A 14,443-nucleotide genomic window follows, 5' to 3' on the forward strand; every position below is an offset into this window, starting at 1 on the left:
ATATATAAAGTTTAAAATAGTAGTACTATTATAGTAGTTATTAGTAGTACTATATCTATTTAAAGTAAAGAAAATAAAGCTATAACTATAGGGGGGTCTACTTATCTCCTAGTATCTTTTTAAAAGATAATCTCTATTTATCTTTCTGATTATAAGCTCTATTTTGATTTATAGAATATAGACTAAGCTATAGGGATATATACTATATTTATTATTAAGTAATAAAAAGAGTTAAATATTAAGACTAGTTTATCTTTTACTTAGTCTTCTTACTATCTTAATAATCTTTTATATCTATAGATTAGTAATACTAGTTTTACTTTTTAATAGAGTAGTATTTAATTCTTTTTTATAGAGATTATAGTAAGGTAATTATATAATATAACTCTAATTAGGGTTATTTTAACTTTAGTTATAATAGTAATAGTTACTAATATTAAGATATTTATAGCTTAGTATAGAATTCTATAGTAATTTATTATTTTTATCTTATTTATCCTCTTCTTTTTTTAACTAAGTAGCTTTATTTAATATAGCTTTTCTTTATCTAGTATTAATTTAAAGGTAATTCGGGGGGGTTTCAGGGGGTTTTTAGTATTATTAGGATATTATTTTATAAGCTTAGTTTTTCTTAAATAAAGCTATTATATCTTTTATATTTTCTAAATATTCTACTAGTTCCTATTAGTTATATTCTAAGGGTTATCCTATTTATTTTATATAGTAATATAGTACTCTATTAAAGACTCTTTTATCTTAAATCTCTTTAACTTCCTATTCTTCTTTGTCTTTAAGTTCTAGTATTAGTATTTATAAGTTATTATTGTTTCGGCTGTTCTATGGTTTAAGAAGAGAGATAGAGAAGATATTATATAATCTTAAGTATTTTTCTAGTAATGCGATATAATAGGCCTAGGCGCCGATTTTTGTAAGGATACGGAAGGGGTTGGAGTTCTTTATAGGGATAATGCTTAGGTGCTTTAACTTTTTGATATATTAGGTATGTTTTGATATATTCTTATATATCCTTTAGTAGGTATTCCTAATAGAATTTCCTTTTTAGAAGTTCTTCTATATATATTCTTCTAAAATATCCTATAAGTTACTTATTATAATAGAGCTTAATTAGTTTTCGCTTTAGGTTCTTAGTAATAGGGATATAGAGATATCCTTTATAATATAAAAGTTTCTTAGAGTTAATACTCTAATACTTTTCTTATAGAATATCTTTCTAAGTTATATTAATTCTCTTCTAGACTATCTTATCCTTATCTTAGAGTTCTTTAATTAATAATTTTAGTTCTTTTAGAGATTTATCTATAAATAGATCTTTATTTATAGTTATAGTAGCTACTATTTAAAAAGATATAAATTAAGAGTAACTTAAAATCTTATAATATATTATATTATAGTCTTAACTTAGAAAAAACTTAGTTATATTATAGTCTTAACTTAGGAAAACTTCTTTATTATCCTTTAGATCTAAATAATTAGCTTTACTAGACTTATCTATAGTCTCTCTTAGATCTTTCTAATCTATAGGAGTAGTAATATTATATTAAACCTAGTTTAGCTTTAACTTTAGGTTATTAGTTAAGCTACTTATAGTTAAAAAGAGAGATAGTAATAGACTTCTATAAATTAATATAGTTATAATTATTAATCTCTACTTCTCTCTATTTTCCTTTTTAGATAGTATTATATTAGTAGTAAACTACTATACTTTTATAAATAATTTAGTTATAATTCTCTTATAAATTAATCCTAATATCTTCTCTATAAGTAGAGGCTTCTCTTCTCCTAGAGTATAGGATAATCTATCTATAGGATTAGTCTTTTCTAAATAATAATATATTATAAAGTTAAATAGAGTAAGGAAAAAATATTAATATACTTATTTTCTATTAATCTTAGATTAATCTATAAATAGCTTTAGATTATAGTAATCTATTAGAATCTTAATCTAATATTAGCTTTCTTTAAGATATTAATATTAATATATAAATAAGTAAATAATTATAAATAGTTCTTAATCTAATATTATATAATTCTATTCTATAGGTAAGAATTTCTTTAATTAGAAAATAATAGGATACTATATCTTTTAATTATCTAATTATAAAAGGATTTTATTTATTCTAAAACCTAAAGTATTAGGTTTAAGTTATATAGATCTCTCTAGATTAAAGTATTATAAAAGAGATATAATTAAAAAGATATTAATAAGGTCCTAAAATACTTTTGATTTATAGTTATTTAACTTAATATTCCTTAGTTTTTTCCTATTTTTACTTTCTTTAAGAAGCTTTATAAGTAATAATATAATTAAAGAGTAATTTTTAATAAACCTTTAATAGAAGTTATAGAATCCTAGGAAGACTTAAATCTTTTTATAGGATATAGACTACTTCTATTCTTAGATAGCTTAAATCTATTCTAGGTCTAGAAATATTATTTTAACTAATAATAAAGCTAAGGAATTTAACTTATTTCTTATAGAATTAATATTTAGAGGCTTTTAAAAAAGTTATACTTCTCTTAATCTTTTAAGTATAAGATAAAGATATTCTATATATTCTTTATAGATCCTAGAGAAGATAAGAATATTATCTAAATATATAATATAAATAATATTAAGAAGACTATAAAGTATAGTATAGATATAGCTTTAAAATATTATAGGTATATTAGTAAGACTAAATAGTATAACTATATATTTAAAATAGCTATATCTTATATAAAAAGCTATTTTCTATTCTTCTTCTTCTTAAATATAAATTTAATAGTATATATCTTATATATTAATTTTACTAAGGAATTAAGTCCTAGAAAGATAGTTAAGAATCTCTAAAATAAGGGATAGGAAGTATTGATTTTTAATTAAAATCTTATTTAGATCTTAATAATTAATATAGAGCTATAGCTCTCTATTCTTTTTAGATATAAATAGGATAGGTATACTAGCTAGACTTTTTAATAGTCTAATTTAACTATTTATTAAGTTTTTGTTAAGATACTTCTATAACTTTATAAGTTCTATTTATAAAAGGAGGTAGATTAGACTATATAAAGATAATATATCTTCTTTAAGTTCGATTAAGTAGTTAGTCTTTTTTTATAGTAGTATAATTTTAGAGTTCTATATCTTAAATATATCCTAGAATATTAGTAATTTAGAAGGGATAGTCTTAACTTACTATTAATTTATCTTCTTCTTCTTTTAGGGGAAGTTAGATTTCTTCTAAGATTTTAATAACTATAAAGATATAGACTTAGTTCTTATATACTTTTATAAACTAGTAAAGCTTTAATTATTCTATTGTTTTTCTATTATATTTAAACTATTATTATTTTTACTATAGGGCTAATATAATTTATATTTCTTAGATAGTTATATTTAATAGTAGTACTAATAATCTTAATAGATAGGGATCTTTATTAATTATAATATAGAGATATAAAAACTTTTACTTAGTTCTTTAAGAGTTATATATAGTAATTAGAATAATCTATATACTATAAGTAAGGATATTTTATTAATCTACTACTTCTAGGATAGGGATATTATACTTAGCTTAATTAAAATAGTATTTCTAAATAAATTTATAACTAATAAGATCTATCTCTATATAACTAATAAGATCTATCTCTATATAAATATTAATATCTATATATATCTTAATATTATTTTAGATATAAATTAAGATATAAAGATAAATAACTATTTCTACTTAAGACTAGGAGTTAGAATTTATAAGAGTTAATTTAATCTTAGTACTTTTCCTAAGGTTTTTAATTAAATATTATTATAGTAATACTAAGATCTTAAATAAGCTTCTTAAATCTTTATTACTAGGACTTATAGTAATAGATAAGATTTATTTATTTAATAACCTAGTTTATTATAATTAAAATAATTATATAAAGGAATTCTAATAAATAGATTAGATAGATTAGATAGATTAGTCCCTTTAATAGATATATTATTTAGATTATTCTTATTCTAAAAGGAAAATAATTAGGGTTTATCTCTAAATTAAAAGGGATTTAAATATAACTTAGAGTTATTATAATTTAGATTAGATCTAGGACTATAAGAATCCTTTAAATATAGATTTCTAGGATCTTTTTAGTCTTATTTTATATTATTAGACTAGTTTAGGAATAAGTTATTAGATTATAGATATTTCGAGCTTAAATTTAAATTATTAATAAATAGGTTATATTTATATATCTTTACTTTTATAAATTCCTAGATATTCTATATTTCTTCTACTTATTATACTTAAGTCTTAGAAGAAATCTTTATATATTAATAAATATATAGTATTAATTATAGCTATAGTTTTAATATATAGTAGTATATTTACTTATTCTAAAAGACCTAAGAAAAATAATATTCTAGATCTATAAAATAGTAGTAAAAGACCTTTAGTTCTTTATTAATTTATTAGTAATAATACTTTATTTTATTATTAACTTCTCTAGTAAAAGTATTTTTATTATATATTAAGATAAGAGTCTATTTCTTAAAGTATTTCTAGTTATTAAAGTAATTATTATTATTATCTTTAAGATATTTTTTCTCTATAGTCTAGTTATTTTTATAGTTAAAGTTAAGATATTTAACTTCTATAAGAATCTTTATCTTTTTATTCTTATAGATCTTAGGATTATCTTAAAAGATATATCTAAGTTATAGAAGCTAATTTCTTAAACTTATTAATCTTAAAACCCTCTATTTTCTTATATATTTTAATCTTAGTTCCTCTATAAACTATAAATAGATTATCTAAGAAAGCCCTAGTATTAATTCTAGAGATTTAAATAGAGAGCTTTTTAAAATAAATATAAATTATAAGGAACTCTTCTAGGTATTCTAGTTTATATCTTTTTTTTTCTAAGGTATTTATAGTAATACTTCTAAATCTACTAATATTTTTAGTTATAAGATTATTAATAATTTCCTTAATCTAATTTAAACTAGATTTAGTTAGGTTTATATATTAATCTAGAACTAATTTAATCTTAGATTATTTAATAATAAAAAAAAGAAATATAGTAAGCTTAGATTAAGTATTATTATAAAAGGATATAGGGTTTTAGTATATAGAGAGTATTATTATTAATCCTTAGATAGTTAAAAGAGAAGAATTAGAATTATAATAGTTACTAAGTTATTAAACTAGAGATCTATAACTAGATAAGAATATTAGATAGTAGAGATCAAATAGAATAGTTAATATATAAAACTAATTCTTATAGGATAAGAATTATAGCTATTATTTATATATTTTAATATTACTAGAGCTTACTAGGACTTAGGGTAGTTATATATTAGTAGATATATTATAGTAGATTTACTTATAGAGTAGCTATAAATCATACCTAAATCATATCTAAAGAGATTTAGGAATCCTATAATATTTATATTCTATTAGAATAATATAAATCTTTAGGTCCCTATATATAGGGATCCTAAATAACTTAGATATTTTAAACTCTTCTACTACCTCTAGATATATAATATATAATACTCCTTATATAGACTTATACTTTAATTCTTTTTATATTTATTTAACTAATATTAAATTTAGCTATAGGTTATTATTATTTAAGATATATTTATATTAATTATTAGTCTATATAATATATATCTAGCTATAATTATAAATCTTTATAATAGATATTTTCTAATAGATCTTAGGATTCTAATACTTTAGGAAATCCTACCTAAGGATAAGTTTATATTCTAATAAATTAAATATTTATACTAAAATAGTTATATACTAGTTTCTAAGAGCTATTAGAAGTTAAATCTTTAATCTTATAATAAGTCTTCTTCTATTAGGTATTTAAATATATATATCTAAGCTTATTTTATAATAGTTAGAATATAAATAATTTTTCTTAAGGAAGTTAACAAAAATAAAAATATAGAAAGTATTATAATTAAGTAAAGTACAAATAACTATATTTCTATCTTAGTTATATACTAAAACTTTATAGTATAATAAGGAATCTCCTATAGTATAAAGATCTATCTTAATATTAGTAAGTTTAGCTTTTTTCTTATATTTTTCTATATTCTCTAGCTTCTATAAAATAACTAGAATAGTAAGAACTACTAATACTAGATCTAATAGATCTAGATCTATATATACTAGTAATTTTAAAATCTTTTTTATATAATTAATAAGAGTTTTAATTATTTTAGTTATTCTTAGTTTTTTAATTTCTTAATATATCTAGAATCCTTATTCTAACTCTTCTTAGATAATTAGTAATTCTATTTAATATATACTTTTTTATTATAATTAAAATATATCTAAGTTTCTTTCTATTAGTTATTCTTTAATTTATTTATAGATTTAAGAATATCTAAATCTATTATATTAAGATTATACTAATTACTATATAGATTATTATTTCTATTCTTCTTTTCTAGATAACTAATAACTATAGCTTCTTATTTAAACTATATAAAATACTTAATTATCTCTATAAGTCTTATTAGATGATTTTAGTTCTTTATCTAATACTTCTATAATTATATTTTTATACTTTTCTATAGGAATTAAATTAGAATAGTCTCTAATATCTTAATTTTATATTTAGCTATAATCTCTTAGAGATCTATTATATACTTAATAAAAATATAATCTCCTTAATAATACTTCTAGAAGTAGTCCTATTATTTTTCTTTATTAAGATATTCTAAGAACTTATATTTAATCTATATTCTATATACTATAAATATATAAACTTCCTAGTTAGGATCTATAACTATAATATATTACTTATAATATTTCTAAAACTAAGCTACTCTTCTCTTAAGAGCTCTATTAACTTAAATTATTTTATTATATTTTTCTAGTTATACTCTAATAAACTATATAATCTTATAAAAATAGTGTTTATAGTTATAGAGATACTTTTATATAATATTATTCTAAATTTAACTATTATATTTATTAATTATATAGATACTCTTTATTAATATTTATTTAATAACTAATATACTTAACTAGATATAAATAATATTAGATATTATATTATACTAAGTAGCCTATAGTACTTCTTACCCTATATATTTATATTTAAATATAATAATAGTCTAGATAATAATTTTAGATATAGCTACTAGATTACTATTAATACTTTATATATTTATATAAGTCTCTATAAGTACTAATAGAAGGATAGAAAGTATATATATAGTTTACTTATCTATAGATAAAGCTTACTAGTAATCTTCTAATCCGTTGTTAGTAACTTTATATAGATAATAATTATTGATTATAATTAATATATTCTAGCCTTTTCTTTAGTAAAATTAAATATATTAACTCTTCTTTTCTTTATAGTAAAGTTTTTCTAAAAATATTAAGTTCTTACTATATTCCCTTTTTTACTTCCCTTAAAAACAACTATATTATAGTTCTTAACCACTAGTCTTTAGTTTTGTTTAGAAGGATATCCTAAAATAATATAGTTGATATAATATAATATAATAGCTCAAAAATAAAGTACTAATATATATAGATCTATAGGATTTACTATATCTTACCTATACTTAGAGCCTTAACTATCTAATTACAATAGTTTATATTTATTCTATAAACTTTAGCTTCTAAATTCCCTTAGATAAAAACTATATATATAGTATTAAGCTTTTATATACTATTACTATATTAAGACCCTTTTAGTAGACCTCATTACCTTTTAAATTATTTTTTCTAGGGTTATATAGATGTTTATATTACGCCCCTAGTAGCTCCTAATAGGCTATAAAAGATACTATCTTTAAAGTAATACTACTATATAAGATCTTTAGATACGAATAGGTATATATTATTAAGTTAGGGGAAACAATAGTTAATATATATACACCGGTAAACAAATATAGCAAATAGATATATCTGATCACGTACGATCAGATAACTGTAGATAGATAGCAATAGATATAGATATAGATATTGCTATATATAAACGAACGTAATAGATCGTAATATATGAAATATACAGGGAGAATTAGGTAAATTTATCTCAATATAACTTACTAAGGGTTCTAGTCCTGGACCCCTTATATAAAGTACACGAACTATAGTTAGTATAAAATATATAAATACTTAGAAGTAGTAGGCTTCCAAGGATTAGTTTCTGTATAAATTTTTATAAAGAACTCAATCCAATATCACTACTCTTTATCTACCTAACCCTTTGACGTTAACCTTAATACGTTGACCTTCTATATATACTGTAATATATAAACACAAACTAGCTAGGGTCTACCCTTTCAAATTGAATATCTTGGAATATTTTTTCATAATAATAGATTATAGGCTAATTATGAAACTTCCAAAAAGAGCTATCATAAAGTCTCAAAGATTAGATATTTGGGAGGGGGGTCCATCTTAGACCCACTTATTCTAGAGACCCACTCAGACCCCCCCCTTACCAAGACTTCTTAACGCGGAGATCCCCCCCCCCCGGGTCCGGGCCCGACTATAGTTAGGGCTTCGTTTGGTTTCACTTCTGCGGGGCTGCGCGACTAAAATTATACAATTCTTCTAGCTAACTAATAGTTGGTCACATAGGCGGACTCTACGGACATTCTGACACCTTTGGGGGCCACAAAACTGATGGGATTGTGACCTGGAGGCGCCAGTACGCTGAGTGTGCCGATGACTAATCTTGCCGTATGGGGCCAGGGCGGTCACCCTCTATCACTCGGTCGCGCGGAAATGGTGGGGATGGCGGGGCAATCGATCGCGATATTGACTTTGACGAAAAAGTTTTTGGCGTGCCGGAAACATCGACGCAGAGGATGGCCCTATATGTACACCTTCAGGTATTACAACTCCAAGCCAGACCAGAGACAATCTGCGAGATGATCGACCCAATACAAGGTCGTCTAATGGAACGATTGTCCGCAGCCACAACTGATGGAGCAGGAATCATCCAGATTAGCTCTGATAAGAATTTGGCCAGTCTTACTCATGACCTTCGAAGTCTTTTGTACGACGGAGTGAGCCTCTCGAACAAGCTTTGCTAGGATATATGGCTAATGATACGGTCTTAAGGTTGCGCAATATACTCTCATCTACTCCAAAATTGACACGCCAACGCCGCGAAGCCTTTCTCCCGCCGCTTTCGTTCTCCTGAGCCGTGATAAAGGGTGCTATGTGGACAATGTCTGGATCGAACGTGGTCAGACGATTTGGATTCAAACCGAGGCCAAAGTCACAATAGGTAGCATGTTCTTAGCCATCAAGCCAGGTGCGATATTGCAGAACGAATACCTGGGCGACTCCGAAAGGCTCTACCGCACTATAGTTCAAAAAAACAGCGAATTAATTTGCCGTGCCTGCTACGCTGCCTACCGATCAAAGACCGGTCTTACAGGGCATTTCAAGCGCATCAACCACATCGGGGATCATCGTGGTCTTCAAACAGCAGAGAGACACGGAGTTAGCGCTAGTCTGACTCAGTTTTCATCGGCCTTTTCCAGGAAATTTGAGTTTGGATGGCGATTGAGACTTCAAGCAAGCCCGGAAACTATCTGCCAGGTGACAGACCAGATACAGGATCGCTTGCGGGGGCACTTGAGATCTCCCGCTGCCAGCACCCGCACGGAAATTAACCGGATTGATCCGGATGACGACATGAATGAACTGACCTCTTGTCTCCGAAACCTCGTAGATCGCAATTCGAATTACCAGTATGCTGTGATATCTGCGACTAAGGACACCGACACACCCCACGATCTCTTACGTGCCGTCTATATCCTTCTGAGCCATGGCCGCTCAGTAGAAAAACTCGAGATGGAGCGCGGAGAGGCAATTTGGATCCAGAAAAGCACTAAAATTGCTAAAGATATGATGTTTCTAGTCATCAAGCCCCCCGCCATACGAGTTGATGACTGCATTCCATCATTGGTAGAATTGGATGAATTTTATCGGACTGTAACTAGGACTAATTGTACAGTGATATGTCCTGTCCCAAATTGCTACTATTGGTTCAACACCTCACATGAGTTATACAAACACTTCCAAATAGTCAAAGATGACGCATGTCATAGGGACTTGTCTCACGTCAGGAAGGGAGATTTCTGTAAATTTGCAAAAGCCTTTCAGTTTTGTCTTGGATGGCAAATACCGGTTGAAGACATTCCAGAAAAGGCTGAGGTCTTCTATGCTGAGTCCCTGCTCAAAAATGGTGCGTCTCCAAGTCGATCATTAATGGACAGCTAATTCTTACTAGTATCAATTGGTGAAGGTCTCATCATCCGTGATGGGATTCAAGCCCAAAACGAATACAGTCCAACCCATTAGCTGCCATTTAGGTAGGAAACGAAATTCTTCTGTTGCTTGATCCTGATCTCACGCCGAAGTGTAAATTCCCGCAAGGCCTCACTGGGCGTTCAAGCATGATGCTGATATATTTTGTAGCTTCTCCTTTGTTTTATGGAATTTGGCAAAGCAGATATTGTTAAGGTTGACATCAAAGGGTTAGACAGATAAAGAGTAGTGATATTGGATCGAGTTCTTTTATAAAAAGTCATACAGAAACTAATCCTTGGAAGCCTACTACTTCCAAGTATTTATATATTTTATACTAACTATAGTTCGTGTACTTTATATAAGGGGTCCGGGACTAGAACCCTCAGTAGGTTATATACCCGTTCTAATATCAACATGCGTCATTCGTTGATCTTTCCTTTGGAATATCAATCTGCATGTATGCCGTAATAAATACAGTTATCTTTTAGCTATATAGTAAATGAATTATTAAAATTAAGTAATAAAGAAAGATAAATAAAGAATAAAAAATAGTCGATTTATATATCTTAGTACGTTTAAATTAGTAATTTATATACTAAATAGGCTATAATAGGCGGCCCAGGGCGGCCCTGTATAAGTATACTGGGCGGGCTTAGTCTCTACCTACCCGCCCGACGGGCTTAATTAGGCGGGCTACGGGCAGCCTTCTTAGGCCCATAGGCGGGCTGTGTCAAGATCTACAAGAGAGTGCTGGCCGGATACCACAAGCTATTGAGAACAGTCACTAGAATTTACATTTTTGGTTTCGTTGGCGCAACCGTCACAACACTTCTAAGCAGTAGAAAAATATTCTTCATTAGAGGCAATAGACTCCTGATTATTGTTGGCATAGTAACTAAATAAGTATACCCAGGGTGTCTATTGCCTCAATCATTGGACAGATACCATTTATTGAGTAGAAGATTGTAATTTTTCCGGAGCCAGTTATTATTTGAGGAAATGGGGTTGTTAGAGCGTCTATTTCCACAGCTGGCAAACGACTTACGTTCTTTGTGTTTTGTATAGTAAATTGGTTCAACCGGCAACCTCGGTGTATTAACCACCGAGTATACGCACATACAGGGGGTATTCCAACCTGCCCTCCATCTCATGCTTGTTTCTATTCAATCAATGAATCCTTTTATCCTAAATTGGCTCCGCTGGGTCTCATTCGCCCTAGTCTATACGCTTCTAGCAAGTGCTGATAAGAGATATCGGAGATTTTTATATACCCGGAATGGAGAAAAGTCAGACCCATTGAATTGCAATAGATGTCGACATGCCTACGACAAAGGTGGATAATTGGCTCCTCACAAGTGGGTAACAGCAACCTTGTCGAGCCGAAGCCCGAGAGGTATTTACGAAGTACTGAAAGCTATGTGGTGTAGATGAAACCTGGCTGCTTGTCACCCAATAGCTCGATCTGTTCAGAATTGAGACCATGAATCCACACATCACGTTCACCACTGCGACGTTTTCGATTTTCGATTCGTAGAAGGACCGTCTGGAGAACAGAACCGAGGAATAAGCAAACAGTCAAATACCCTAGCACAACGCCGTGGCCCAGGTAAAAGTTGGGAGAATCTTGGGCCCGATAGATATTGGACGCGACAATGCCATTCAGGTTACCCCAACCGATCATGATACCGAGCGTGATACCGCGTTTGTAAGCACCTGGTCAAAATTGTCATAAGGGGAGGAAGAAAATGTCGGTGAGTTCTTACTTACCTTCCACATTGTTACTTGCCCAGGTTATGCTATTCGCGACGCACGGAAATATAGCCATTGCCCCAAGGAAAGTACCAGCATAGCGAATGGCGGCGGATTTTGCCGCAATCAGCATACAGAATCCTGTCATGCCTATTAATGACGACATGATGTTCAGCATTCCTCTTGCATGGGTGCGATCGCCGATGTATCCTACTAGCACGGTGGTAGGAAATGCAACGGCATTGGGAGCAACAGTTAGGAGTTGCGCGGTCGTTGCTGTGAAACCCTAACAGATGTTAACATCCAAGCTGCGAGGAAAGAGATATATTCTTACCATTTCTTTGATGATGGTAGGAAGAAACAAAGCAAAAGCATATAAGGATCCACCAGCTCCCATGTAAATCAAAACACTTGTATATGTCTTCCAATCCTTGAGACTTGCCCAGAGAAATTTTACACTCCATTCTTGGTGCATTGCGCTGGACTGTTGGTCTAACGCCAATCGCCGAAGTACACGATTCTTGTCATCCTCTGAGAGAAAAACTGCTTTGTCCGGGAAGTCGACCACCACCCAGAATGAAAGCAGTCCTAGAATTACAGTCGCAAGGCCTTCCAAGATGAAAATCCATGACCAGCCAGGTCTGTCATCAACCCCATCCATCTTAGAGATCGCGGCTGCAAGTAGACCACCAAATGATCCGGCCAATGCAGCAGACGAGAAAAAGATAGCCATTCTGATGCCGAATTCAGAACGCTTGTACCAGCACGATAGATAGTAACTAATGCCTGGTGGGAGGCCAGCTTCAGCGAGACCCAGAAACCAGCGTGCCGCCATGAGACCAGAGAAATTCTGGACTAAACCCGTGAGAGTCATAATACTTCCCTAACCTACTGTCAGTGGGGACATCCAGCCTTTGCGACGATCGTAGAAGGGACTAACCCAGGCTATAATAATGCTGGGAATGAAAATTCGAGGGCCAACTCGCTTCAGAAGAACATTCGTGAGCGGCTCAAAGAGGGCATAAGATATAAAGAAAATGGACAAAGATGCATTGTATTGACCATCTGTCATGTGTAGTGCTTGCTGAAGACCTTCGATTTTTGCATTTCCCACGTTAGTCCGGTCCAAGAATCCAGCTAGAAACAACAGCGAGAGCCACGGAATAAGTCGTATATCCAGCTTCCAGACGAGACGGCCATCCTACAACGGCAATTAGCCCCCGGGTTAGGTTCAATCTATCATGCTGGGGGTGGGTGCCGAATACTCACAATACGTTTCTTTTCTTCATCACTGAGACCTTCATCAGGGTCGACAGGAATCCCAGCGTTGATTTCGGGAACCTTTTCGATTTCAAGCATTTCATGCTTCTCAGTTGAAGGTTGTGCCATGACTTTTAACGCAATCTAAGATGAGACCTTGGAAAAAAGTTTTCTTTCAGTGTGTGGATTGGACTTTTAAATATCAGATAATCCCGCGCCTTCAAGTAGTCGGCTACTCCGGTTACGGAGTAATGAGGTCTTCTATAGCCGAACAGCCACCTGATCCCCGCATTCAAGTATATGGAGCCAAATGGGGTAGGTACGAATTTCTCATTCTGGGTCAAACGCCACCATTCACTGCCCGTGGATATTGAGTTCAGGAAGGATTCCACGTTCGGGAAAACGACGACTTACCGAGGACTTACGATTGGTTCTACAGACCAGCCGATCAATTTTCGTGTCAATCTTTATCTTATTGTCATTTGACAGGAGGAAGTACATTCTCGTACAGATCGCCACCAATCATAACCTTTACATTTGTATAGTAACCGCGGGAGATAAGATGATCCTGTCCCGCTAGAGGAGCATACTGCGAGGCCAGTTGCATCTCAAGACTTCGAAAGTAATCAACTCCCTCGTGGCTAAATTGAGGAAGCCGATTATCATCGTCGTCCTCTCCCCCAGTAAATAATTATGGAGATAATGTTTTCATGCCATGAGATTCGCGTCGTTCTCATGAGCGTCCTAGTTTTCTCCACTCCAAACCACAGATTTTACGGCGACCGGAAATTTGGCCGAGCGTTGAAATTCCAGAGCATTGGTGCTCGGTTGGGTCTGGCTATGGAAAACTCTCTTTTACTAACGACTTCAAAGACAGCCTCGTTCTTAAAATGTTTTGTTTTTTGAGTTAGCGAGGTCGACTCCTTTGAGGAGGGATGGGTCTCGCAGATACATAGTCGTGAGAATGTATACACGAAGCGAGAAAGATTAAAAGATCTAAGAGGGATCCAAATGATTGAACCTTTCCGATGATTGAAATGGCGTTTTATTTGGACTTGATCGAACCACACGGACGCCTGTAATTTTGCTTATTCATGACCAGTAGCATAACGAAGTATTTAACCGCCTTGTAAGGGGAAGACAAAAAC

At 30.5% G+C, this 14,443-nt stretch overlaps 2 protein-coding genes across 2 annotated transcripts; one reads left to right on the forward strand and one right to left on the reverse strand.

Annotated features, from left to right (window-relative positions):
* Positions 1–8,704: 8,704 nt before the first annotated feature.
* Positions 8,705–10,256, forward strand: N7478_000011 (uncharacterized protein; the record flags this gene model as incomplete). Its single annotated transcript, XM_056916227.1, has 3 exons — positions 8,705–9,031; positions 9,087–9,968; positions 10,140–10,256. 3 exons carry the CDS (start codon positions 8,705–8,707, stop codon positions 10,254–10,256), a joined length of 1,326 nt encoding a protein of 441 aa, XP_056784107.1.
* A 1,444-nt stretch (positions 10,257–11,700) lies between these two features.
* Positions 11,701–13,424, reverse strand: N7478_000012 (uncharacterized protein; the record flags this gene model as incomplete). The annotated part of the gene is made up of 5 exons (XM_056916228.1): positions 11,701–11,999; positions 12,054–12,321; positions 12,370–12,885; positions 12,928–13,236; positions 13,305–13,424. The coding sequence occupies 5 exons, from the start codon at positions 13,422–13,424 to the stop codon at positions 11,701–11,703; spliced, it is 1,512 nt and encodes a 503-aa protein (XP_056784108.1).
* Positions 13,425–14,443: the final 1,019 nt, after the last annotated feature.

This window comes from Penicillium angulare (genome assembly GCF_028827245.1).
Source record: "Penicillium angulare strain IBT 27051 chromosome Unknown utg000001l_segment0_segment0, whole genome shotgun sequence".
NCBI classification, from domain to species: domain Eukaryota; kingdom Fungi; phylum Ascomycota; class Eurotiomycetes; order Eurotiales; family Aspergillaceae; genus Penicillium; species Penicillium angulare.